The sequence below is a fragment of the Poecilia reticulata genome, chromosome 1, assembly GCF_904066995.2.
Source record: "Poecilia reticulata chromosome 1, P_reticulata-male-v2, whole genome shotgun sequence".
NCBI lineage: Eukaryota > Metazoa > Chordata > Actinopteri > Cyprinodontiformes > Poeciliidae > Poecilia > Poecilia reticulata.
This window is the reverse complement of record NC_088830.1, coordinates 7,526,390-7,554,375: the sequence shown is the minus strand read 5'-3', so window position 1 is coordinate 7,554,375 and position 27,986 is coordinate 7,526,390. Positions and strand designations below refer to the sequence as shown.

At 39.5% G+C, this 27,986-nt stretch overlaps 2 protein-coding genes and 1 long non-coding RNA gene across 4 annotated transcripts; 2 read left to right on the top strand and 1 right to left on the bottom strand.

The window, feature by feature from the left end:
- Window positions 1-7,128: 7,128 nt before the first annotated feature.
- tmem187 (transmembrane protein 187) lies at window positions 7,129-8,264 on the top strand. Its single transcript, XM_008428098.3, has one exon. It carries the CDS (start codon window positions 7,230-7,232, stop codon window positions 8,031-8,033), a length of 804 nt encoding a protein of 267 aa, XP_008426320.2. The 5' UTR covers window positions 7,129-7,229; the 3' UTR covers window positions 8,034-8,264.
- Window positions 8,265-8,634: 370 nt separating this feature from the next.
- On the bottom strand, window positions 8,635-16,017 carry LOC103476138 (dnaJ homolog subfamily A member 3, mitochondrial-like). Of its 2 annotated transcripts, XM_008428304.3 has the most exons (12): window positions 15,767-16,015; window positions 14,475-14,611; window positions 14,279-14,362; window positions 13,940-14,149; window positions 12,555-12,707; window positions 12,298-12,445; window positions 12,084-12,148; window positions 10,969-11,097; window positions 10,333-10,448; window positions 9,981-10,075; window positions 9,104-9,235; window positions 8,635-8,978 (listed from the first exon to the last, which is right to left on the bottom strand). In XM_008428304.3, the coding sequence occupies exons 1-11, from the start codon at window positions 15,969-15,971 to the stop codon at window positions 9,117-9,119; spliced, it is 1,461 nt and encodes a 486-aa protein (XP_008426526.1). In that variant the 5' UTR covers window positions 15,972-16,015; the 3' UTR covers window positions 8,635-8,978; window positions 9,104-9,116. The 2 variants fall into 2 exon arrangements, with proteins under 2 accessions (XP_008426526.1, XP_081458239.1); XM_081602113.1 differs by lacking the exons at window positions 10,333-10,448; window positions 10,969-11,097 and having other exon boundaries at window positions 15,767-16,017.
- Window positions 15,903-21,819, top strand: LOC103476096 (uncharacterized). Its single transcript, XR_535413.3, has 3 exons — window positions 15,903-16,017; window positions 18,586-18,738; window positions 18,851-21,819. It is a non-coding gene; the product is annotated as an uncharacterized LOC103476096 (long non-coding RNA).
- The last annotated feature ends 6,167 nt before the right edge of the window (window positions 21,820-27,986 follow it).

The window sequence follows — 27,986 nt, the reverse complement described above, 5'->3', positions numbered from 1 at the left end:
GAAAATGGCTGGCTGGCTGTAGAACAAAAAATAAATGTCCACTAGAGAGGACAATTTTTCAACTTTTAAATTCTACGATAAAATACAGTCAAAATAATTCATAGAATGTGTTAATATGCTGCTAAGAGACTTTTTTTTAGAATATGCCAACAAAATTTTAAACCAAAATTTGCACAATAAAAAGTATTATGCACTTTGTCTCGTCCTATAAAATGTGCTTGTACTGATGGACTGCATTTTTCTGAATGAGTAAAAGGAAGGTACAAACGTTCCACCCCTTCACATGTCGTATCATTGAAAGCCCTTAATGTCCTCTAGATACCAAAAGAAACTAATTCAGTGGAATGCAGTGGGTGGGAGATATTCAAGTTTACAAATGTCCTCCAGAGGACAAATTTGAACTACTGGTAGTCAGGAGTGTGTATATATATATATATACACAGAGAGAGAGAGACATGTATCTTTAAAAAAAATATATCGATAGACTTTGCCAGCCTGAAATGGACAAAAATGTCAAATTTTGGCCTCTGGCCCAGGACTAACAAGGGGCAGCATAACTGACAGGAGTCAGAACACACACTGTACAATAAGGGGCAAATTTACAACATAAGAAAAATATATTGTACAGTTATTGACATTATTTAACATTAAAACTAAGTGCTGTCTTGTCTATTGTTTTGGCAAAAAGGAGAAAGATATTCTTAAATGGTATATTTTTCTAAATGAGAGCTGAATTCTACGCAACTTATGGTTTTGCCCTAATAATGGGTATTAAGATATTGTCATATTGCTATATTTTTTTGCTCTCCAGAAAGAATGATGTGCCATTTAATGCTTCTTTGGCATCTGAAATGGCACTCAATATTTTTCTTAGCATCGAGTTTGAAATGTATATTATGACAACCCCTATTAGAACCTACTGCTTTCAGAACTTATATCTGCTCAAAACTGTTAACAGAATTTGTTTTGCATGCAAAGACAAACCACATAATTACAGTGGCCAAGTTACAATTAATTTCTGCTTGTTTTGGTCCTCCTTTTTTTTCTCCTGGAACAGATCTCTGACCTGTGCAATAATCATCCACTCGGCGTTGATTTCCCCCAGATATGCTATTCTGTTCGCTCCAGGCCCATAAGTTAGCAAAAAAACCTCAAACCTCTGTGCAGGAAGGCCAATTGGTAGCTTGGCTGAAAGCAAACAGCCTATCAGTCCGTGTGATACATCTGAGGGATCTCTGAAAAAGCATTACCAGTCATGAGGTCATTCATTTGAGTGTCCTTGTGTTTCTGTGGCAGGGTGAGAGGAGGAGGAGGAGGATTGTGGAAAGATATGAAAAGACCATGTGGAAAACATTTGGCAATCTGGTGATCTGATACTGAATCTGGGGTCAACCTTTTAATAGCTGAAGAGGTAAAGAACATCTCCTTGACCTCTTGAGATGAGAATAAATACACATTCATGTACATAAACACACACACCTCCCACACACACACACACACATCAGTGTGAGCCTACATGCATGTGGTAGTGATCTGGATCCATAATTAGCTGAAAATGGGGGTGGAAGGAAGGGGAAGGGTGAAATTGGATGAGAGGTTCCCCTGATTGAGGGGAAATGGGAAACAGGCTCTAACCAATGTTACCCTTTTAGCCTTACACTTGTACACACACACACATGCACACACTTGCAACTAAAACGTACCGGACTGGAAATAAATATCAGAGTAGGCCTGCTGCTTGGAGCAGATTTATCCCTTGTGATTACAGGTTCCATTCTGGGCGTTTTGGAAGCTGTAACTACGGCGTGAATCATAGACTAATCAGATTTGGATTACTCATTCTTACCTTTGCATCTGCATTTCTAAACCACACATATAAGAGTCATCGGCCGTGGTTGTTTAAGTTTAGTACCCATAAGGTTACTTTTTATAACAACGAAAAGGTCAGGCCTTTCAAATCTTGGATGAATGGTTTAATGGTCTTTTGTCTCATTCAGTGGCAAAACCCAGGTTCTACAAAACCAGAAGTTTTTGTATGCTGATATTTTTTTCTCACCATCTAAAGTTAAATCAGACCAAATGTTTCTTCGTTAGGTCAATTAGAATAACCGAAATTGTTTCTTTTTTTTAAATGAGTGAAAATGTCTGTAGGGATCTGAAAAAACTCCCAACTACTTTGTTTTTGGTGTACAGTAGTGACTCTAAGGACAGACACTACGGTAGCATTGAGAACTACCGTCATTTGGTCAAAGTCTATAAACCTAAGAACTTGTGTGTACCTAATTTATTGTAACTGTAACTTGTATAAATATAAGAAATTTGGGCAACACTTTATTTGAAGGGGTGTTTATTTTGTTCACTTTTCTCTTTCTTCCTGACATAAGACTGACATGACACTGCCACAAACATGACATAACACCTGTCATGAACATGATGGAGTCACTATTAACGGAAGTTTGCGCAAAAAGTTGGGTTAAAAGTCTGCTAAATGTGTCAACTTTGCATGAAAAGTGTCGTTATGATAACAGTCATAAACATTCATGAAGACTTCATGTTCATAGCAGGTGTTGTATCGTGTTTATGACAGTCATGTCAGTTATGCACACCCCTTTAAATAAAGTGTTGCTGAAACTTGTGTGGGACCAAAACTGTCTGTTGCTCAGGGGGCCACAGTCTACCAAATCCTGCCCTGATCACCTACCTACATGTCTTTTTTACAGGGTTGACACCAAGACCCATTACCTTCAGAAGTCTTTATTAAAACGCATGAGAACCCACAGAGAACAAATCAAACAAATCCCTGACTTAATGCTCTCCGTGTAAAACAAAAATTCATTTATAAGGGAAAACAGCAGGTATGTAACAGCTGTGGTAAACTAAGCTTGTCGTTCAGAGTATGTTGCCATTAAGCCTGGGGGGTCCTCCAGACTAAACATCCATGAACATAAATGCAGACAGCTTCCTGCCATAAATAGCTGGTTATATAGTGTGGCCTCATTTCTTTTCTCTTTCTATGTATTCTTATTCTCAAAAATAATTGCCTATGAGCGTGCAATAGTAGCATAGTAGCACAGGAGGACCCTACAAGTCCAATTACCCAGCACACTCTGTTTTTAACCTTTTGTATTGAACCGTGAGAAGATGTGAGGTTCCTTTACTTGTGCGGCTCAAGAAAAAAAAAATCAATTAGACCTCCCCATGATGCCATTTTAGGTTTCCCAGTTACTCCCAGCAACCACACGTCAGTCCCACTTGATTGGCAGGCAGGAGCTTTTCTCTGTTTGTATAGCTGAAAGGTTGTTTAACTTTTGGCATTAATTGCAAGACGAGGTTAAATGAGGTCTTTAAGTTGCTTGTTCTGGCCAGAGTTTAATTGGCTTTTATTGACTTTGGTGAAGTCTTGCTGTCTTGGACAAAAATTACTCGCTTTCTGATTTTGCAAAGGTTTTGGTTCCTTTTCCTCCCCGTTTCTTTCTGTGTCAGAAGTATACGAATGTGAATGTGTTTGGTGAATACTTAACTTTTGGCCTTGCAAAGCAGAAATCTGATGTATGTCCACAAAGGTGGTGGAGTTTTTCCTCACTGAGGGCGGATGGTTTTCATTAAAAACTGGGAGCTGAAATGAAGATGCACAATATTTAAGTTACCTTGTGAAAAGACTACAATATTAATTCTACACTATACATATTTTCATAAAATAAATACAACTGTGAATATATGAAGGAAAGAAGTGGAGTAATAAAAAAATGCTGAAATGGATGTTGATAAGAGGGTAAAATAAGAAAGCTGAGCCACTATAAGGTATTAGAATTGGAGCCTCCAATTTGGTTCTTGTGCCTCCATGATAGTAGGAAAACAAAACTGATACATTTTGTTCACTTTTCTCTTTCTTCCTGGCATTTGTATCGGATATCGGCATAAAAAGTGGTACCCCAATGAAACAACTGGCCAAATATATACAGTATATTGGTAAGTAGATTTTTAATGGATATTCACTAATTGCATCGGTCATTTATGACTGCAACACTGGACAATCTAAAATAGGAACGAGCATTATTCCTGATCCCAAAACAACAACAAAAAGTCCATTAGGACTCTAAAGTGCCCCTTTATTATAATAACGCCATGGAAAAACAATAAATGTATTGGGAATGCTAGCAAACATGCTAGCATTTAAATTTTTTCTATTAATATCAAACATTGTCTACTGTCTTGAAGTTAGACTTATGTTTTTGTTATTAGCCAACAAGCCATTAATAGCGCATTTGCCGACAGCTAATGCTATTTGCTGTTCTGAAACACGTTCTCATTAGCCAAAATGCTAATATTAGCCAACATCGGCTTTAGCCACATCTTCGTAGTCGGCCTCCATCCACACCATTCAGACAGAAAATGGGCAGATAGAGGAAGGTAAATAATTCAGCCAACCTCTCCTCTGATGGCTGATACATGATGAGCACTGAAATATTAACATATCTCGTATAACTGTTTACATCCATCGCTGCCTTGACTTTTAATGACTGGTCGCATGAACAAGCTTATTAATGCCTGATTTTAATTTAATTTCTTATTTAGTAGAAACAACACAATTACAAAATAGTGTTTTTTGACATTAGCAGAATATAGACAAATATAGGTTTGCACACATTTGTGATGGAAACGCAGCCATTGACCTGACCTGCCTTTTCTGACCATTTTCCCCTTTAAAATTCAAACTACATCCTATTACCTGCCCAATAAGGGACATAAATACCCAATAGCATATTTAATATTTGATGTGTAATGTGAAAAACATGCAAAAATAGAGCTGCATTTACATACGATGCTGAAAAAGTGGCATGTGAAAAAATAAAACATTTGGTTGTAACATTTGCAGTAATTCTATGGTTTAGTTGAAATTATTCTTTTGAGGAAAAAACAATTATGATCCACAGCAAATCATTTCTGACAAATCTGAGCCACATCATTTCTAAGTTTACCCGGGTGGTGATATCTGAAAAGTTTTTTACAATATATTTTTACAAAATGCTTTAGCTGAACATCTGTTTCTAAACGTTAAATGAATAAAACCATTACTTGAAATGATTTCTATATTTCAACATAATGAGGTTTTCATACTCATAATAAAATATTTAATCTCTGTTATTTTAATTTTTTACACCCGAGTTCAGAGAGAAAATAATAGTGATTAAAATAAAACAAGGCTTTTTCCCAATGCGAACAGAGAAAGGAGTTAGAGGAAATACCACAGCATATAGTAAGCCATTCAATATGGAATACTGCAAACCATGAACAAGAGTAAATTATGGTCATCATGACGTCATAACAACTGGGAAATGTGGTAGATTGCACCATTTTAAAGACCTTTTGAGGATAGAAAAATGCTTAAACTGCTCCACATGAACTGTGAATCTACAATAGTCATATAATTTCTTTTCCTGAGCTTCAATTGGATTTTTGTTTTTACTTTTGACTGTGAACCGACAAAGAACTGATGTAATGTCTGACTATTCGTGTTGCGCTTCAGAGAGCATGACTCAAACGTTTTCCAGTGTCTTAGCTTTTGACACTTTGGCTGCTGGGCTCTCCCACATGTGGGTCTGTTTAAGCTCATTGGGTGCGGAACTTTGACTAGACGACAAGATCATCTGGGATGCCGATTGGAACAAAATAACCCGCTCCGATTTAGAAAAGAGCAAAGTGAAACCTAATTATGATTAACACCAGCTTGCCAACAACATATCAATTGCAAGTGCAGCGTTTCTTGCAGCAAGTCATGCGTGGGTACTCTCGTACATCCATCAAATATGAATAAATGTTTATTTTTGCAGATGTGTGTGACTCAGTCCATAAAGGCTTAGTTGCTTCCAGAATTCTTTTGGCAAGTCTTTTTAGTTTGTTTGCTTGAACAGACAGTTTTAAGTTCATTGTTTTAGTGAATGTTTCAAACAAATTGCAGAAATGAGGCCTGGATTAGGTTAATGAGCGACATTTGACGTATTGTAGCATTACAGTGCATACACTGACCCACAGCGTCAAACTGTTGCAGCAATGTGCAAACCTTAATTGTATTTTTTTTTCTTGATAAAAAGTTGCCTTTTGTTCCATTATACTGGTCTTGCTCAAATCCTGCTCATAACTACTGGATGTTTTAAGCAGGTGGAATATTTTTATTTATTTACACAAGCTCAAAAACCTAAGAGATACAACATATTTCTAGAATTTCAATTTGAGGTCACAATAGGTCATGTAGACGCACGTTTAAAAAAAAAAAGTGGGTGAAAGTTTGAGCCGTCCATAATAAAACTTACCCATATCTTCTTCCTGCTTTACTTCTAGTCTTATTTGCATAAATAAATCCACTTTGCCTAAATGTTTTCATAAAGCTTAAGTTGTGGCCAAAAGTTTGTGGTCTGTGGTTAAACACATCCAACAGAGAGCTTAAGCTTCTGTCAGCATTCTGGTCAGTGTTGTGAGGATGAATAAAGATGAGTGATTGTTGACTAAATGCTGCCACCTGTTGTCAAGTTTTAATGCTACACTTTCTATTAATTTGTTCGACCTTGCGGAGTTCATGGCTTGATGAGTTTGTCAGCAAACAGGAGATGAAAAACACTGTTAATGTCTGAGTGGTTTGTATCCGAACGCTCAATTTATTATGAGCTTTTTAGGGTATGAAGAAAAAATGAAACATTTCTACATTGTACACAAAATATATTATAACAAATACACATTTATGTTTTATTGTGTGTATTTCTATTCAAATTTTTGTCTATTTCTGAACATCTTAGACTCAACATGTAGGTTTTGCTTTTTGAATCATAGAAATTGTTTAGTTCTTTACCATGTTTTACTTTTTATACATTTTCAAATACTTATTTTTATATCCGACTTAGCATTAAGTTTTTGAAGAGTTCTTGCATAAATGAAAACGTCCGTATCCTGATTATTATCATTGAGGATTTACTACACATTGTTTTCTAAAGTATAAACGAGAGACTGAAGACGATTTGACTACATTCATTTTTGCAGACTCAATAAATGACAGTGGCGGAGAAAGGGGGCCTGGCAGCACGAGTGAAAAAGCGTCCAATGTAAAACCTCAACTCAAAACACGTGATTTTGAAACCCGGAAATAAACAACGCTCACTTTTGACCCAAAAAGCTTGCTACCTCAGTCTGTGTCCATTTTCCTTCCAGTCGGTTATAACTACGTGTCTACAAGCAGAATGGTGTCGGCTCTGCTTCATGTAACGGTACCGCTCCTATTCTGTGTTGCTTTGGTGAACACGAACCTGTTCAGTGAAGTTGAAGTGGACCTGACTTACGAACATTACGCAGAAAGAAGGGCTGAAAACATGCCTGCGTTGTTGGTAATGCCGTTCAACTGCTTGGTTAACGTGACGTACATCTTCATGGGACTGTACTGGCTGCTCCGGCGCAGAGGCGTTACGGAAACGGAGCAAAGCAGCTACTTGAGACAAGTCTTCGCCCTCATGGCCGTTTTCTACGCACCAGTACAGTGGACGCGCCTGGCGACGCTGCGGCGCGCTCCCGCGGTGCTGGACCAGTGGCTCACCTTGCCCATCTTCGCGTGGGTCCCCGTGTGGATCGATTTCATAGAACGCGCGCCGGGGAAGTGGCGCGTGTCGCACGCGGCTGTGCTCGAGTTGTGCTCCGTCGCCAGTTACGGCTTGTCGCTCGCGCACGAGCGCGGCTTTGAGGTGGCTTTGGGTTGTCACGTCGCGCTGGCGTTGTACAGAGGAGTCCGCGTGCAGGTGGCGCGCGGAGACAGCCGCACCGCGGGCTACCTCCTGCTAGCTGTGCTGTCCTGTGCAGGGTTTGTGGTGCTGAAGCTGCTGGATCACTGGCTCGCTCGGTACCGGGTCTTCCAGAGTCTCACCGGACACTTCTGGTCCAAAGTGTGTGATGTGCTGCAGTTCCATTACAGTTTCTGCTTCCTGACTGCGTTAACAGACAAGGCGCTGAGGAAAACTGCAGCACAGCAGAAGAGATCAGGAAAATCACTTTAATCGAGGATTGGATCTATATGAACAGCTAACCATCAAATGCAGCTGCAACTTAAATATAGACAAGCTAAAAAAATAACACACATTGTTTTGAGTCATATTTGTGCAAACTCTGATCTGAATATCCAATGATGTGTCCTTAAGTTCAACATTCCTGTAAAACCTTCATGTGGACTACTTCATTAATCCTCAGGAAATCCCAGTTCCTAATAAAAGTTACAATTTGACATCTTGTCCTTGTGTAAGAGTATTCTTTAGCTGTATTAGCATTTCTTTCATATCGCTTTTACTTTGCATGGCATAATATCCTGTGCTGTATTCTTTTCACCCTTTCAGTTTAGAGAGGTAATAATATCACATTTTCCAGCCACATAGTATCATTTTAAAGCACAATCAAGTAAATATATTATAAAAATGCTGGTTTTATCAAATATCACCTAAAAGAAATTTAACTTCATAATCTAGCACCTTGAAATTGGGTCTCTGTCTTTAAGAAGCTCCTACTCTCTCTGAAACTCCGCCTTAGGAAGTCATCACATCGCTCCTCTTTTAACCCTTTACCAATGTGCCATAGAAATAAATGAAAACTTGATGCTTATTAGAATACATTTACATGGTTTATTCTTATCCAGCTTCCAACAGTTATCTCCTTCTTTGCTTGTTGAGTTTTGTTTGGTTGTAATAAACTGCTTCACTGAGACAACAGTGCTGTCTCCACTTTGTTTCAGCAGAACTTGAGTTCCTCAGCCACCCTCTGCCTGTAGTGAAGGGATAGTGGGTGTGAATGAACCCTGTTGGTTCTCCAATCTCAGCTTTAAATATATATCAGTATGTGTGTCTACAGCAACAAACGCCACATGAGCTAGCTTTTCCTTTGCTTTATCTCTCCAGAAAGGGACATGGAGGTCCAGCCAGTAGAAGTAGGCTTGTTTTCTTGCTTCATGCCATCTGCAAAATTAGAATTCAGAGTATAAGAATAAAGCACATTATACTTGAGTCTGTGTAGCTAATGTTAGTTAAAATAATAGTTGTGACATCTGTCAGGAGAATAGTTGGGAGTTTAAATAGCTGACCTGCAGCTGAGTGTTAGCTAAACATTTTCTTTAACTTGGAAAAGAAGCCTCCTTCCTCCTTCTGCTTGTCCTGCATCTCCTCTGATGATGATGTCGACTTTGTAATGGAGTCTGAGGCGCTGCTGCCCCCTCCTGGACAAAGAAGGCATTTTATTACGTGAGAAAATAGTCGTGGCCAAAATGACAGATCTAAACTACACTCTGGCATACTAGAGTCATTTTAGGACAACAAAGGAAAAATACATTTCTGCCAAAAATCTAAAATTAAGATTAATCTCAGAAATTGTCTAGGAAATTTTTTTTTTAAATGTCTGAATTTCAAAAGTCAAATATTTGCTAGAAAAAACGGAGTAATTTCAAGCAAATTTTTGACTGTTCAAACTCAAATTTTCTGAGCTTTTTAAGCAGATGTTCAACTTTTCAAACCCAGACATTTTATAGTTTTTAATATTATGGTTTAATAAAATGCTCAATAAAGCAGATGTGTTTTGGAAAATATAAGTGCTGGAATTACAAGTTGTCACCTTCAAGTCACTGATATGCAAAGTTACAAAGAAAAATTTTAACATGGAAGAAAATTGAATTGGGAAAAAGCTGAAAAGACTTAACTTTTTGTCCAGTTACATCAATATTTTTGACAGAGGCACCATATTATTGTTTAGCTGCTCGGCCAAGTCATCCAAACACTTAACACTTAAAACCCAGTTGTTTATTTAACCCCAGGTGTTTCCTATTTAAATAATGTTGCCTTCCCCTAAAAGAAGGCGTGGCCATGCTTGGATGCTTGAATCATTTTATTTGTCGCCTAAACATAATTTTGGGTTTTAGCTAGCATCGTGGAGCTTTATCTACAACAGATCGGATCCGTCTTCCAGACCTGCTGAAGGGTCGACGCCATTGACCGTCCCCTGAACATCCATCTCCTCCTCTGCGTAGCTTAGCAACAAAGACCGCTGCCGTCGAGATAACTTCCTGCGGTAAAAAGGAGACGACAAATTCACTCCGGGACATCTACGAACGCGGACAGGGTGTTGATCCATTTATTCAAATGATCACACAACAGAGATGAAATAGTTCAGCTGTTTTTATTTCCTCAAAACAATAAATTAATAACTGAACCCAAGAAACTTGTGATTAAACAAGAATCAAATAATGAACAATTAGTTCCAAATTTATTTTTACTCGAGATGATTTAGATTTCAACCGAGAGGTAAAAGCGTGGGTCTTACGTTGGCACTTTAATCTTGATGTGAACATAATGATCTCCATAACTGTAGCTGTTCATCCTCCGAATGCCTTTGCCCTGTAAGCGGATCACCTGATCAGCCTGACAGCCAGAAGGGATCTGAGGACACAAAGCAGCAGTTTGTGTGATGAAATACATAACACCAAGCAATTCAACTACAAGTGAAGATATAAATGTAAGTCATAAACAACTTCTGTTGTTCTTTTATTTCATTTTTTTTTATAGCGGTGCACTGATTGTAGTTTTCTGGCCGATCGCCGATCTTTAAAAAACCTGACCTGCCAATTCCGATTTTGACCGATACCAATTCTTTTTTGTCTGAAATGTCACTAAATGTAGCGAGACAGTTGCTGAGTTGGTAACAATGGGGAGATTATTGTAAACTGCAAATGTGCAAACATGACCTGGTGGGCCGATCTGTCAGTCAGACCCGTTTCACAGCAAAGCAGAAGAGGACACTGGCTGATTCTTAGACAGTTGCTGATGTAGAAAAGATAAAAGTAGCGGCCGGTCACTGGACTCCCAAAATTAAGGAGAACAGCACCGATAAATCGGTTAACCCCTGATTTTTTTTACATTTGTAACAAAAAGTTGAGATCCATCTCTGGGGGTTACTCACCCCTATAGTGATGGTGTCATGCAGGCCCCGCGTTGTGGCTGTTCCTCCCAGGACGGCCTGGGCTATGGAGATGAAAGCGTCGGAGTGGATGTCGGTTCCATTCCGTCTAAATACCGAGCTTTTCTGGACCTGCAAGTTTCAAATCCACAAAACATCCAACAGAGATAAAAATTTACCGCTTACGGCTTGATTTTGATACGCGGTAATGTTTGCCTTGACTGTTCTTGTTCATTTATCTTTAAATATAGAATTACTACTTCATGTTCATGACTAAGATTTATTGGGTACTAAGAGTCTACGGCTCAATGAAACCAGATCGAGACAAAAAGATAAGCCATATCCAATAGAATAAATCCTGAAAATCATTATTATTCAACAGTAAAATTTAATAATATACATATTTGCTAACTCGACATGATACCTATGTTTTATTACTTTTGATTAGCTGTTTGCTCATTTGTTTGCAAAGATTATTTATTATGCATTTATCTTTATTTATGTTCAAACCAAGTTGATCTCCTTTAATATTTTGAACACTAAAGGTAAGTTTAGCTTCTTTAAGTCCCCAAAATACAAATGTGACAAAAGAGGACAGTATGTGTGGAAAAAAAAAAAAAACAATCTAGACAGTTTGGTTCACAAATCCTGGATTGTCTGATGAGTTTAAATACTCATAAATAATCCCATTCAGATTTTTCAATTTCTGTACCTTTTTTGCCTTAAAAAAAATTATAAATAATTGATTTTGTGGCTTTAAAAATATCTGCACTTATGTATGACGGTAAACGCGACTTTTTGTTACTTTCCACATCAATCACAGACTTGATGTCACTTAAGGTTGATGCAGCAGTGTAGTAGAAATCAGAAATACTGCCACCTGCAGGTGGGAGTTGGTCACTTAAAGCCAACGGCTTTGGCTATTTTTGCGAAATATTTGTGATAAATTCACAATTACGCATTAGCGCGAAAAACAAAAGCTTAGATTTTGTATGAATTTCCATTATTGGGAATTACTAAAAAAAAAACTTGAGAGATTGCTTAAAGCAAATAAATAATCTATTTAAAAATAAGAACTTATAACATTGCTTTACTGCATTTCAACTTTTAATACTTACCCTAAATGTAATAAGGATTTCTTTTGACCCTACAGCCAAGCGCACTGTCTGACCATTTTCCACACCTGCAAAAAAAATTAAAATAAGGGCTTCAATATTAACCCAGTCGAGACAAGACGAGTTCAACAGCAGTCAAGATTTTGAATACAACCAACTTTAGAAGCAGCTTATGCAGATTTTTACACTTATCCCTCTTCAGAATGTGAGAACCCACCTGCCGGCACCGGCACCGTCACACTCTGCTTCTTCTTGGTTTGGCCCGACCCTCGACACAGCGCGCAGGGCGTGATGATGATGGTCCCCTTCCCGCCGCACCGTCGACACGTGCTGCGCATCATGAAGGGTCCGGTGTTGACCGACTCCTGCGGGGAGGGAGACGGATGGAAATACTCTGACTCCATGTGTAAAGAACGAATTCCTCGCTGCAGATCCGATCCGAGGAGACGGAGAGAGAACGGGTGTGAAACGAACCACTCCAGAGCCGTTGCAGTAGCCGCACTGAGACACCCGGGTGCCCGGCTCGTTGCCCCTGCCGCCACATCGAGGGCAGTCCTCGTCGAGGTTCACGCTCAGCTGCTTACTCGCCCCCTTCGCTGCCTCGGAAAACGTGAGGTCCATCATATACTGCGGAGGAAAACAGTGCGTGATGAACGTAATTCGGTATAAAGTGCATTGAATAACATGCTCCAAGTACATGAATCAATGTTTCAAAACGTGTTTCAAAAAAGGATTTCCAAGTTTGAGTTAGAAGTCATTATAAAACCCACAAGTTAATTAGCATACATTTTCTAACTCAAACTTAAAAAACACTTTTTGTTAAAATACTTAAAAGTTCAGCTGTCCTGGAAGGTTTTTGATGGTTTCTGCTCATTTACATATTTTAGCAAAAGCTGTAGCATGAATTAAAGGGACAGTATTATGTGTTTTCCAGTTATTTTACAGCATAATCAGGTAGCTATGTTGCCTTCAGTTGCTATATAAATGCTGCATATATCAAATATGACTTGGAAGAAATTTTAAGTCATATTTGAAATTAGGCCTCTGACTCTTTAAGAAACTCCTGGTCTTTCTGAAACTCCGCCATCAGGAACACGGCTCCTCTATTAACACTTTAACAACATTTTTACCAGCATTGCTCTGAGAAGTATCTCCTATGATGAGCTCAGCAGACACTCAGATCCACCAGGTGTTTGCTAACTGCTGCTGGCTAGTCTGGAGGAGTTCAGCAGGAGAAGGGCTGCTCACTGAGACAGAAGCTCGGAAACTGCAGCTCCAAGGAGGAGCTTCGTCCTCGAAGGCGGAGCTAGGTCCACCCAGGCGTTTTGCACAGCTGACTGGTTGCCAGGGGAGATTAAAGGATTTCTCAAAGAGGCATAAAAGAATCCAGGTATGTTTTTGATGAGGGAATAATATTATGACATGAAGTAAAACTCAAAACAGTCGATTTTGCATGATGCTGCTCCTTTAAATCTGAAAAAAATACTCTTTGTGTTTTACAACAAACTCCCATTTTCCTCATGTCTGGATTACAGTACGATTGCAAAAAAGATGCCTCTTCTTTCAAAAAGAAGAAGAAAAAAAAAACTATTGAAATCTCCCACATATTGGAGAATGTCCTGCAGGTGTAAGCTTGTACTTTTGCCAAAAAAAAAAACACAAAAAAATGTATTTAAAAACAATGAAATTATCAAAAGTTTCGGATCCCAACCAGTTTTGTCCCAGAACTATCAGCGGCTAATTTCTCAGCAGCACAGTGAGTAAATCCAAAAACAAAATGGCTTCCCCAGCGGTAAGCCTGTCGCAATAAGCAACTAATCAAAGTTAAATGAAAATGAGCTCGATAACTCCAGCATTACCTCAGGACGCTGGTCGAACATGTTGTTGAAGTCTCCAAAGCCCATGCCCCCCGTAAACTCTCCAAAGATCTTCCTAAAGAGCTCTTCAGGGTCTATGGTGCCCCCACCCGCCCGGTAGTACTGCTGCTGGCCCGCTCCGGTTCGGTTCGGGTCGAAGCCCGCAACTCCATATGTATCGTACTGTTTCCTCTTCACCTCATCGCTCAGCACCTACAGAAAACAAATCAGTTAGCTAAGCTGAACCACAATATTGACAGAATTACTGAATTTCAAAACTAATTCACCAACACTTCTGAGTCACAGGACAAAAACAACAACAAAAAAAACACAGTTTTGTACCTCATAGGCTTCAGCCAGCTTTGCAAACTTCTCTTTTGCCTCTGGGTCATCTGGGTTTGTGTCTGGATGGTACTTTTTAGCCAACTGGACGAAGCAAACACACACACACACACACACATCCAAAACATTTAAATGTGTTAAGATTATAAATAAAAGTCAGTTCTGGGTTGAAGAAACATCTGAATGTGTCTTGGACCTGATAGTAAGCCTTCTTGATCTCTTTCTGTGAAGCAGTGCGAGCGACACCCAGGGTCTCATAGAAGTCCTGTTTGTTTGGGAGTCTGCAGCTGGAGTGGAAGGAGTGGCAGGTGACGGCATGGGGGCATTTCACGCCTGTAGGGAAAAGGAAAAAAAAGGATTAAACATTATAAAGCTGATGGAAATGTGTGTCATTCTGCAAACTGACCAAAACATAGTGTGTCTATACTTTATACACAAATCCATGACAGTGACATGGCCACTCCCAAGAACAGAAGTCACTCAATAACCATTTAACATAACTCCAAATTAAGTTCTTGTATGCAAGTGAATTTAATTCACTTAAATGCAGGGTTTCCCTCAGTGTATTATAAGCCTGGTGGGGACACAAGTAAAGCCTGGTGGGCCACCAGGCTTTACTTGTGCCCCTACCAGGCTTAGTGAAGCTTATTTATTAAAGCTTTTTTTTTTTTCCAATGTTTGCATTTTTAAGGACTTTATAATTGGTGTTCTTCAAATCTTCCAAAAACACATAATTATGAAGTAATATTTTCAAATTTTTTTACTCAAAAACACAGCAGGCTGCTGGATGAATGAGTGCTGAGCGGCCCAACCATCGGGATTAGCAATGGTTATCCCGATGGTTGGGGATAACCATTGCTAATCCCGATGATTATCCCCAACCATCGGGATATGGTTGGGGATAACCATATCCCGATGGTATGCAAGATTTCCTTGCATACATTGCAAGGAAATCTTGCAATGTATGGCAGAAATGTTACTGACCATAATTTACACAATGATTTAGGCACTTTTACAGCAGCTTTTCTTCTTGTTTCTGCTTGTTATATGCATTTTTATTCTGCCACAGCAAATGGTTTCATGCAAATAAGTGATATTGTCAGACACAATGTCATAGCAAAATGCCCTCCAATGTCCTGGAGGATGTTTTGTTTATCCCAATACAGCTATTTTGATTACAAATTAAGCAACAGTACGTTTATAATCCGCTTTGTAACACCCCAGAAGAATTAGACGACCCCCAGAGTAAACCCTTTAGTTATTTTATCTATCTCCAAAACTTTTGCAACAGGAGTTGCATCATCCAAACACCAAGGTTAGCTAACCTTACAAAAGCAGCTGAGCACTACTTAGCATTTTAGACCCAAACCAGCTGGATGTTACAGCAGCCCGCGGGCTTTATGAACCACAGAAGACGCGCTGCTGTGCTGTTAGACTCTCTCTCTCTCTCTCTCACTATTTTGTTTGGAGTTAGATAACTCCTCTCACCTGACAGAGCCCTCAATGTCACCACGCTACGGGGAGCCCAGGAGCTCAGGCTGACCGCTATCCGTCCCCGGTGAGGGTGCAAGACTGCCGGGTGCAGAGCCTTTCCATGTCTGCTTGGGACAACGAGGAGGAGCCCGGAGAAAGGTCCAGGTGAAGCAGAAGCTCCCAACAAGCGTGTTGACAGCCGGCTAGCGGAGCACGCCATTTTTGTCGTCACTACCGCTGTTGGTTAGCAGGAGAGCGCATGCGTGGTAGGTTGAAACGGAAATTGCCTTTCAAAATTAGATATTTTAAAATTAAATTGAACTAAATGTAGTTTTAAAAAAAGCCCACTTAGAAAGTCCACCGAGTTTTATTATGAATATATTGTTGTCAGGAAATGTTTAAACGTAACTGTTGTAGTATTAGTACAATTATTGATGACATTGAGGTCAAATCAGATGTAAAGACCGTCACCTGATTTATTAAAAATGTTTCTCTTCAAATGGATTTTGCTTGTATAGTTGACTTCCGTGAAAACCTTTAATTTATGATTAGATAAATTAGATCTAAATTAGATCATAAATTAGATATGATTAGAGCGAATCGCTTAGCAAAAGTTAATAATAACAATAATAATTAATAATATCTCCCTTGGGGATTAATAACATATATTTGAATTTGAAACAATTGTTCTTTTTTTCTTTGTCGAGGGAGCAAACATGAATCATTCCCGAATGGATCAAGTTTTATATTTTTAAAAAAGTATCCAGCGCTTCTTCTTCTAAACGCTAGATGGCAATATTGAGCTGACAGGGGCTTAGAATAAAAGACTACTGCGTCGAGCAGATAATGGTCCTGCTTTTGCTGCAGCGTCAAAGAGAACCGACAGTTATGGGCTTTTTATTGTGAAGATTTAACTTTTTTTTCAAAAAAGCGAGTTGGAAATTGTGCATCAGGAAAATTTCCAGCTCCATACTGTAGAATAAAATTTGAGAAATAAACAATGTTATGTTATCTAATGTTTAAGATAATGTTTCATGTTTAAAAATGTCTGTTATTGAGTGCTTCTTTTTAATAAACCTGTATTATGTGTTTGATATAGAAAAAGGGAAACAAAGTTAAATGATGTCAATTCAAGTTTATAGTCTAATGGTCAACAGAAATCCTTAATCTGTTCAGGAAAAAAATATCACTGAAAGTAGGTTAATTCACAGATTGAGTCATGCATTTCGCTTAAATATTTATGCTAAAATCTTTTTAGGGTGGTAATTTTGTATTAAAACTAACTTTCCAGCAGAAAAAAACATAGAATGGGGGTTAATCAGGGAATGGATTTCTGAGGCATTCCTGCTCTATAGTGTTTACTTAACAACACCAGCGAAAGACAGCCAGTCATTTGATGTGTCAGGTGGTTGAGATCTTAGAAAAAACAAGAAAAGAAAAAAGATCAAAGCTGTCATATGTCTGGACATTTTACAAGAAAGTGTTGATTGGATGTTAGTATGCCTCACTCAACTCTGTTTTTGTCTCTTCTTGCCTCGTGTCTTCTTTCCCATCAGTCCCAGCCGTCTTCAAAACAAACTCCAAAATAGCATCCAACTTGTGTGAGTCTAAGTGTAAGAGTAAATATAGTATATAATCATCCATCCATTGTTTATACCCACTTAGGGTTCAGACAACATGCTAGTGGATCGCCTGTCCATCACAGGAATATGCAAGAACATGAAGGACAATCATCCAACCATCCAACTAATCAGCCAGCCAGTCAACCAACACATTCACTCTTAAGAAAAACAAGCAAACCCTAACAGTCATGTTTTTGGACTGCAGAAGGAAGCTGGAGTCCCTGGAGTTAACCCACACACGCACAGGGAGAACACTCAACCTCCATGTAAAAAAGCTCCAGACTCTAATCTAAAGTTAAAGGTTAGACCCCAGGGCTTTCATTCTGCAAGGCAACAGTGCTGCCAACTGCTCTACTATGAAGATCCTTGGTATGTAGAATAGACCAGACTAGACTACAATGCCCTGTATTGTCTTTCAGTGGCAAAATTCAAATGTACCAGCAGCCAGTGGATATTCTCACTGAGTAAAATATAACAAAATCAAAATACTGACCAGTTATTAAGAAATGCTCATCTGAGTGGGATCAGCAACAAATTCTCGCTTTCTAGCTTTTTAAAATCTGAAACTGTGTAGGTGGAAGGTCTGAGGTCAAGTGAGCTGATGAAGAGGTCGAGTCAAGGTCACACTCCCACTTCTCCAGCTTAACACGATTAACACATTTAAACATTCAAAGACACATTGTTTTGTTTTAAAGCAGCTTATGTCATGCTGGCTGCTGCCTTTAGTGTGTTGGGGTTGAGGCTCATTATGCCAGAACCACTGTCAAACACCAACACAGCTCCTTTATATCATGGGCTAAAATAGAACATGTTTTTATCATGAACCAGTGTTTCCTACATTTTGGAGCAAGATTTAAAAAAAAAAAAATCACGATTCTAAGAAATAGTGGAATGCAAATTAGTAAATAACAGGAATGACTGCTAACAGGTTAATAAAATAATTGCTAAAAATGAATTAATCTTTAATTGCAGAAATACAGCCACATGCAAATTTGGGTATTTAAAAAACAAACACCCAAAATAAATTAAGAAAAATAATAAAAATCTCTCCGTCTCTTTTGTGTATAGGTACGTTAACATAAACTGTGTACAGAAATACCTCAAATATATTTACAACCGTAACTTCAGTTCTTACATCAATCATATAAAAAGTACAGCATAAAATTGAGCCAGTGCATCTTTTACATGTAACATTCTGTGTTATTTCAACAGATTCATGACGCTATCCACTCCAACAAGACTCCTCCAGCTTTTGGGTAGCCAGTGAACCCACAGCATTTCAGATCTTTCACCATAAAATCCTGTTATCAAACCTTCTGTGACAAGTCAGCTGAAACAAAATTTCCACATTCTGGTCAATTTCAAGTAAAGTGCTTCAGTTACTCACATTTTTTATCAGTATTTTGAAGGAATACCACTGCGTATAGTACAACTACGATCTTGTAAAATGTTTTTATCTCAAGATATTTTTTCCCAGGGGAACCAATAGTGTCGGAGGGGCCTGCGGGTGCAGCATTTAAACCTTGGTCACAGAGTCACAAGTTTCCCCACTGATGTGGATCGCACTTAGCCCCACAGCCACCGTGACATGTCACAAATAAGTATCAAAAGAAGACGGGAACACGTGCTTTCTTTTAATCTCCATTGAGCCGCTTTTGTGCGCTCACGCCCATGTGACAACAACGGAGTCGTCTCACAGACCAGTGGAAAACGAACGTCTCGCCTTCAGAGGCACACAGAGCTGGTGATGCAGCTCCGGGGCAAAGCACGTATATCACCAGTGAGAGGGAGCAAAATGTCAAACCATGTCCAGCGTGACACTCTGCACTCCTCTCTGTTGTGGAGATGATCTGCCTGTTATGGTAACAGGCTGAGCTACTGTGTTACTGAACGCTCTCTCAGAATCACTGCAGTCAGTGTGTCGTGTGGGCCTCCGCACATCAAACGCAAAATATGACCAAGTTATTTTTATTTTTTTGTTTTTTTGGTCTGGTTTCTAGTGCAAAATGTTTTAGTACACTTGAAATAAGACAAAACTGACGTACAAGTGACATTTCAGCGAGATACAGGGGCTTGTTTAAAGTCAATAATTCTTTAATACTGATGAAAACGTTCTAGTTTCACTGGCAGATCATTTAATTCATCATATGGAAAAATAAGTCAATTTACCTGTCAGTGGAAGCAGTAGTCTTTCAGCAATATTAAGGAATTAGTGACTTAATACAAGCTCATATATTGAGCTGAAAAGTCATTTTAACTTTGTCTTATTTCAAGTGTACTTGGATATTTGCACAAGAAAATAGACTTTTTGTAAGATTTTGTATTGTTGCAGTGAAGGGATGGATGGTTTGAGGAATGCTGGGAAATTAACAGGGAAAACATTTCATATAAATTAATTTTACATGTTTTTCATAAAAAATCAATACTAATAAGGCAGATGTAGCTTAGATTTGCATGAGCTTTGACCTGAGAAAATGTTTTTGTAAAAAAAAAAAAAAAAATTCCATTCTTTTTTTTTGAGCTCAACAAACACTTCTAGCTGGGTCAGTGAAATTTCCTGTTAAAAAGTGACAGTAAACTGACATCAGTGTATTTTGGGATAAGTGATAAAATAAAATAAACCTTAGCAGATACAAAAGAAGTTCTATGAAACTGACATGGTCTCCTTTTTCAAACCCTTAAAGTTATGTTTCATAGTTTTTCTCATTCCTTCATTGAAACAGTGGATTTTCTTTGTTGTATCTTAACCCAGTCCACTCTGTATGAAATGACATTGCTTCCCATCAGAATTACTTTCTTCCTAGCTGCATGTAGGTGGTCCGGTTTCTAATTAGATAAGGAATTTCCTATGATGAGTCACCTCACTATGGGAATACTGGGAATGCACGACGACCAATCAGATGGTTTTCATTTGGTCATACAAGCCTAGGATGTGGTGATATTCAAACACAGATGATGTCATGTGTTGAACCATAAAGCAGAATCCTGACATGCGGACGATAACACATGTAAGAGCTGAGAAGGTTTTAGGTGCTACGAAGCAGCTTCAGATAACTCTAGAAGAACCGTAAGGACGAAGTGCTGTTTAAACGACTCAAGCTGTTACGGCAGAAATAACTCTGTAGGTGTTGTTTCCCCCAAACGTGTGTGTCTCGGTTTAAACCAATTGGCGGTTTTCAACAAAGGACATATTGACACTTACCCAGGGTAGCATTAGAAAGAGAGAGGGAGGCAAGAACACGGCACAAACAAAAACTTTATCTGTCAAAACTAGTATATGTCAACCCATAAACTAGTTTTTTTTTCTATTTTAAACCATGGTCAGTCAGTCAGTCATCACGTGTGTTTGCATGTCTACGTGTACAAGCTCAAAATTTCACTTGCATGATTTGTGTCTGTTGCTTTCCAAGAAGAGGGGATCAACTGTCGCCAAATCACTGAAGTTTGATATGAAATCAACAGAGATTGTGCGACACCACCTTCCATGTCCCAAGTTCTAAGGACACCATAAGCTCTTTGTGCAGGGATACATTTATGGTTTTTTCCCTGATCCACAATCTCTGATTGCTTTCTGCATTTTGGTTTTCAGGAGGCAGCACTATTCTTGGCTTTGGAGTCCATGTGCAGTGAGGCACAAGTTATCTAGTCGCTGTCTTCTGTTTTTGTAGCAACTTACCGCTACATTTAGCAATGCTAATCCAAGAAAGTTCAAAGAAACCTCAGTTTCCTGGTTTGGTTTTCTGCTAATGAAGCTCATCTGGTTCAAGGTTTTAACTATTGTGTGTCCAGAGTTGGTATTTGTTATGTTTGGTGGTGTTGAAGTCAGGCCACAAAAGCTGATGCTAAGATACACAGAAAGAACACTAATCTGAGAAAATACGTCCAACACGCAAGAGAATACGTTAACTAACTGGTCAGATCAAGTAATAAAACAACAACCGTTGGTCCTCAAATCCAGTCCTCGAGGTTTGGTGTCCTGAAACCTTTAGCTGCGACCCTGGTCCAACAATTTGCCGCCTTTCTCTCATCTCAAACCAATCTTCCCTTTCTTCTCTGATATCAAAAGGGACATTTTTATGTCGTCACTGTGGATATTTCCACTTCCCTTAACCTGAGAGACGGCTGTACATTAAAATCCCAACACACACCTCTTTCAGTTTAATTGTGTTGTCATTTGCCAGACTTTATCCTACCATAAATCCGAGCTCTGAAACCCTAAATGGCCCGCAGACATTTTGTGGTTGATCGCTTAAGGAATTTGCAAGTTTGTTTTTGTCTAATGTCAGGTTTTCCGCGGTTAGTCGTTCCGCTGTTCCTACAGCGGGGAAGCATTTCTGGCTGACAGGGGCGTGTGATTAGCCGAGCACATTGTGTTTTGTTTACATTTTCCATATTTGTGATACATGCCAGTGTACCTTGATGTGTTGAAGAGATGTGTATAGACTATAAAACCATGAATGAGACCACCCACTCAGATCCACTGTTTGCTGGTTTGTTCCCAGGCTTCCTCCTACACAGCAGGCCAAGCCTCCCCAGGACACTTATGATCTTTCCATCTGGACTCTATCTGCAAAAAAAAAAAAAGGACGAAAATAGTTTTCTTTAGCTGTTTTTATAGAAACTTAAAAAAAAAATTGTTATTGATTCTGTTGAGTAACTATATTGTCAATTCAGGAAAAGCTTCTTTTTTATCTCCATTCTGCTTATATCTTGTGTGATTTTATTAATTGAGCTGCAGCATTTTCACTCTGAAAATCTATAATTTGACATGATCAATTGATTAAATCTTTATCATATTGACAAGAACAAAAAAAAAGTTATTAATTTGTCTACTGACCTTCTATGAAGTAACTTTAGAAGGGAATTATTTATATTGGGTTTAATTTGAGGTTTTCAGACTAAATAATGATGAATATTAATGCATCCTGCACTTTATATTTGTCCAACAATTTGAAAACCTTAAATCATTTATCTCCTCCTTCACAATTATGCACCACATGGTGTTTGTCTGTCACATGAAACCTTAATAAAACATGCTTAATATTGTTCTTGTAACATCATAAATGGTGAAAAAGTTCTAGGTGTATGAACACATTTGCACAGAATTGCATGTTCTCAAAACTAGAGAAAAAAAAGATTAAACTTATTGTTTTGTTTAATGCATATGGAATGTCTTTATGTTTTCAAAAGGTTAAAACAAAATCTAGTGGAAAGCTGTGATTGGTCAAAGTTCAATGTAGAAACGTTACTTGTTTTGCAATTACACAGAGGGTTGTTAAATATTCTATTGAGATCATTTGACATGCACCACTTAATTTCTGCTACAACCTGCCTATAGTCCCACAGGCAATAGGATCCACTAACAATAGGACAAAACTGGTAAGGGAAATAGATGGATGCATTATTTACACATGATCGCTTTCTGTCCTAAAGCCAATTTTTAGAACCATGTCACCAATCTTTTTTAATTTCCTAAATTTGATCAGTTGTGTGTTTGTCCCGTATTATGAGGACACCCCTCCGTCCTCGTTTTCATGGATTCCTCTGGCTTTGTTGCGTGATCGTCAGACTATAAATGTTTCTTGCTCTCTGACCTTTGCGGTACGTGGCTCGTACAATGCCATTATTATTGGACGTGGTGCAGCCACAGAAGCATTTCTGTTGTTTAAAGGTTTTCTGAATAAAGCCCCAGTGTTGGCTTGACCCAGTTCCTTCTGAGTATCTGCCGCCTGTCGGTGTTACGCCAGGGTCAACCGGCCCACTCTAATTTATAAAACCGGGTACGTGCGTCCCTAATTTGCAAAATGGACGTCTCCCTTGTACGTCCAACTGTCTATTTCCCAGGAAGTTCACGTCTACCCCCTTTAGCCCTCAAACAAAGAGGTCCGCTTGTTGTTGACACTAAAGTCTTGCCTGAAGCTAAGGGTAGTGTGGTGTCTCACCCTCACAACCTGCTCCAGCTCATAAATTTAAGCATTTCCTCCCCCGAGGCAATCGCTGAATGATTCCAGGCATTAAATCTCCTCAAGTCGCCTGTCAAATTTGACAAGCAATGCCAGAAAGCTACCGGCACGTTACACCAGAAGTGCATCGTTGAGGTATTTAAGCGTTTCCTGCCTGGTCCTCTTTCTTTTTCTCGTCGTCACTCTTCTCTTCCTACTTCCAGACACAATCAGGGACCACCAAAGAAAGCTCCTTTCATCTTTGACAAGACATTGACAAGTTCACTTAAGATCCACACCGACTCAAGCAAAGCTCCCATTAGGGTTGTAGGGGAGGGCTGAAAGATGTTTGTAGTAGGTAGGAAGATGGCAGGGGAGGGGGCTGAGGGAGCAGCCACGGTTGGAAACACTCGAGCTGGCAGGATGTTACTTTCTCTGTGCTGTTTTGTCAACACCAGAAGATGTAATTGCACCCTTTGCTTCTGTCAAAGCCTTCTCACCATTCCTCAGCAACCGTGAAGAACGGCAAGTAAGGAAAAAAAAAACAAAGATAATGAGGTGTCAAGTCAGAGAACTGAGAGTTGAGCTGACTGTTTTTCTCTGCTAATCTTAAATCAAATAAAACTTGCAATTCCTATAACGTGATTGTTTGTGACAAAAAAAAAAGAGAAGTGAGAAGAGCTGTCATAATCGGTCACGACTGTTAAAATTCAATCCTAACAATCTTAACTTTGAAAAACAAGTGACTGTCTCAAGGCTACAAGAATAATTTGTTTCCATGGTGTTAAAAGTCACTGTTATGTGTGAAAGTTGTGAGATAATTAAGACGTCTGGAATAATTTGGGTTAATTTGCACTAAATTACTAAATATCTCAGACTGTTGCACAGAAATACGTACACATATGACAAAGGCAGGATCAAGTACAACAACCTGAGTCGGCTTTCCTGAGGCATAAAATGGTTTTGGCTCCAAATGGAAGTGGTCCCAAGAGGTTTCGGGGGACATTCAAACTCAAACCTCCACGGCCTGTGCGTCTTCTCAATATACCCTTTCCCTGGGCCAGTCACCATCAAGGATGACAAAATCATAACCACACTTTCTAGCCACAAACTGTGACTTTCACTGTGACTCTCCACCACCCATTTCTAGACCTCCTGTTTCCTCTTCCCATTGCAGACAATGCTGCTTCCTAAATCCATTCCTTCTTCTCCAGCTCCACATCTACCTCAGTGACCTCTATCTCATGATTCTGCTCCAGACCTCTATGATGTTCTGGAGTAAGCCAGGTGTAGTTTGACCTGCTTTGTACTCATATTCCTGAGTTCTCTGACAAGGCATTCCAGCTGGACTCGCCTCGTACTCATGTTACCGATTTCTCTAATGACTCCTTGTGCTAATGTACTTGAGGCCTCTGATTGGTCCACCAAGGCTCCTGGCTGGCCACCAAGGTTCCACCACCACTGGTCTCCAATGGTTCATCAGCACTCAATGACAACCTCAAGGGTTCCTCCATTGCCAGTCATCATCAAGGTTCCTCAGAAGTCAATGGCGGCCTCTCAGAGCATCCCTTACCACCGACATCGATTCTCCTTCTGTTGTCAACCTCCAAGGTTTCTCAGCCACCAAGCCATTCTAACCTTCTGCATAATAGACCTCCAGCTTTCAGCTCCTGGTTTCACTGGCCTTCAGTCTCCAAGCTCCTGTGTTGCTTGGCTCCACTGCAGTTGGCCTCCGTACTATCAAAGCGCCCTCCAGGATTCCTCCATATCAGGCCACCAGTGTTCATCAGCCTCCAAAGTCTATCTGCTGCTGGTTCCCTACCTCCAACACCACAAGCCTCCAGACCTCCTGCACTGCCAAAGTCAGCTTCCAGGGCTCCTCTACCACAGACAGTCACAAACCGAATACCTTTGCCACTAGCATCCTCACCTTTCACCCCATACATCCTGCCCTCCGACACTTCGTCCTTCAAGACTCTAAGCTCCTGCACTGCATGCTTCCAGACCATCCAGGCCATATCTTAATCACTTTCACCTCCAACCACCTGCATGTCTTCCTGCCTCCCAAGCTTCTTTATGAGTTCTGCCCCTGAGATTCTTTGTGGCTTCCTTTAGCCACATGGCCAACGATTTGAACTCTATGCCCCCATAGGACAACCTACATGTTGACAAATTGAACTAGTTTATGTTGTTTTGTTTCTTGGGTTTTTTGACTTCTGTCTACTATCTGCCTTGATTGGGATAATGAAATTAGGTTGTTTGGGTTTTTAGTTTTGTTTCTGCATCTGGATTTTTGATATCTGAGCGTTACACGGTTTGTTCTTCGTTCTTGGTTTGTTTATACTGGAATGACTGCTGTTAGGCTGTCTCAACGCTTCACAATGATTGGCTGGAACAACTGCCTGTAACCTCACACCTGCTGCACAGCGGTCTGCGACTTTTATGTGAAGAAGCAAAAGAATAAAACAAAGATCACAGAGGGTAACTTTTCATACGCATCTGATCCTGAGGTCTTACTCTGCCAGGTATGGCGTGGCAAGTGACAACCCCATATCATCATAACTTCTTTTGCAGAGTTAGCCGGAAATCCTTGCAAAGCCCTCCATGAAATTACCTGTCATCTTCACAGAACATCCAGAGTGCTGTTTGCTATCTGTGAAGCCCCTCTGGCACAAGACTTGCGTCACACTGTCTGCCTTCTCAACTTATCTGGTATTTGACAAAAGAATTTTCAAATGTTTTCTCACTCCTCCTAAAATACCAACCTTATGTAACGTACAGCTTGGAGCAACAATTCTGTCTATTTTATATAACAGTTTAAAGCAGTTTAACAACAAGCAGATTAATGTATGCATTACCATAAATTATAGCACAACAAGGAATAGGCAATGTTCAGGGTAGGACTTTTATTGTTATGAAAACTACCATTTGTTGGAAGTGCATTGTTATACCATGGATAAGGTCAGATATGCTTATAACCTACAAAGAATAATGTTCACACAGGGTTCATAACAAGCCTACAAACCAAATGCTGCAACACAACGATTATGGCCTTTTTATAACAACTGAAGGGAACATAGTTACTTGGTTGTGCTATAACATGGCTGGAAAATACATATAATTGTCCCCTTAAAGAAAATAAGTGGTGACACAAAAACAAAGTTTGTTAAAAAAAAACAACTATCTGAGTGTTTAACTGGTGATTCTTTTTCTTGTCTAGACAGACAATGCTCTAAGCGTCAAACGAGAACGTCTTGAAGTAATCCTGATCTTTGTGGACAGCAAGCTGGCACCTGATGGCCTGACAAAGCAGAGGTCAAGAGGTTGAGTGTCAAGGGTCAGCAGAAGCCCGATACTGAAGTGAAAAAGAAGCAGTGAGACGCCTCAGACCGTTTTGGTTTTTTCTTATTAACCATCAGGAAGTTGAGAAGCTCTTTCTTATTCCTAAGATTTATTTACAAAAATGGTTAACACCACTGACCTTCACCACAGAATCCAAACTATGAGAGATTAGTACATTACTTATAACCATAGTAAATAAAACATTTTGTGAATTCATTGTTTTTATTTTTCAGTTCTGAATCTAAGCCCTCGTGAGAAGGGAAAATTGCACATGTTGATGGTTTTCCAAAATTAGATGACAGATGAAATGTATGAGCAGTTTCCAAGAGGAACCAAACTGTCATGATCCGTGTTTCTGTGTGTTTATTTTTGAGATTTTATGTGTTTAGTCCTGTTTCCCTGTGAGTCTCTGTCCTGTCCTCCCCGTTGATTGATCCCAGCTGTGTCTCGTTCCTGTGATTACCTTCCCAGTGTATTTAGTCTCACCTGTTGTCTGTATTCCTCGTCGGATCCTTGTCTATTGCAGTCTATAGTCGAGCTTATGCTGTCTGCGTCCGTCCGTCCGTCCGTCGGTCGTCCCAGTAGAACTGGTTGAGTCCTGTGACGGCGTCAGCTCCAGTTGTCAGTCTTTATTTCAGTGCTACCGGCAATTAGCTGTGTGCTTATCTGTCTGCCGTGCTGCCTGTTTTCCTGGACTGCTCCGAGCACTATAACCATTAAATTATTCATTTTCATCATCTTACCTGGGTCTCGACGTCATCTCCTCACCACTTCCACCCACCACCTTGACACAAACATGTTGTGCAATTATTTCACAAAGTTCTCACAGAAAATGAAAACATGTGTCCAGATCTGGCTTATAAGTATTGTATATTTGTACTGAATTTTTTTTTTTTTGTTGCTTGTATCTTTGCTTAACTTTTAACATTTTTTATTTATGCTCTCATCTGCCACATCATCCTTTTGGCAGAACATGGTGGTGACAGCAACATGCTGTTCTGCCACGTCATAAAATCCTTGCAGTATACATGAAGGCCTGTGATTATACTGAGATACTGGACTGTTTTTCTATAAATCAATAATGTGAAGATTTCTGAAGTGAAAAATGATCGTTGATGAGTCGCTCCAAAAATTGAGTCCTTCACAAAGTTCATAAACGTACCACTTCATGCTGTTGAGCCTCGCCCAGAAAACAACTAACTCTAAAAACCCTGAAGGCCAAGTGTGACTCTGCTAGAAACAGAGCATGCTCCACTTTCAGAGAGCTGAACAACAAGGTTTGTGGGTTATAAAGAGGCGAGTCATTGTTAGGTCTGATGGGCCGCTGTG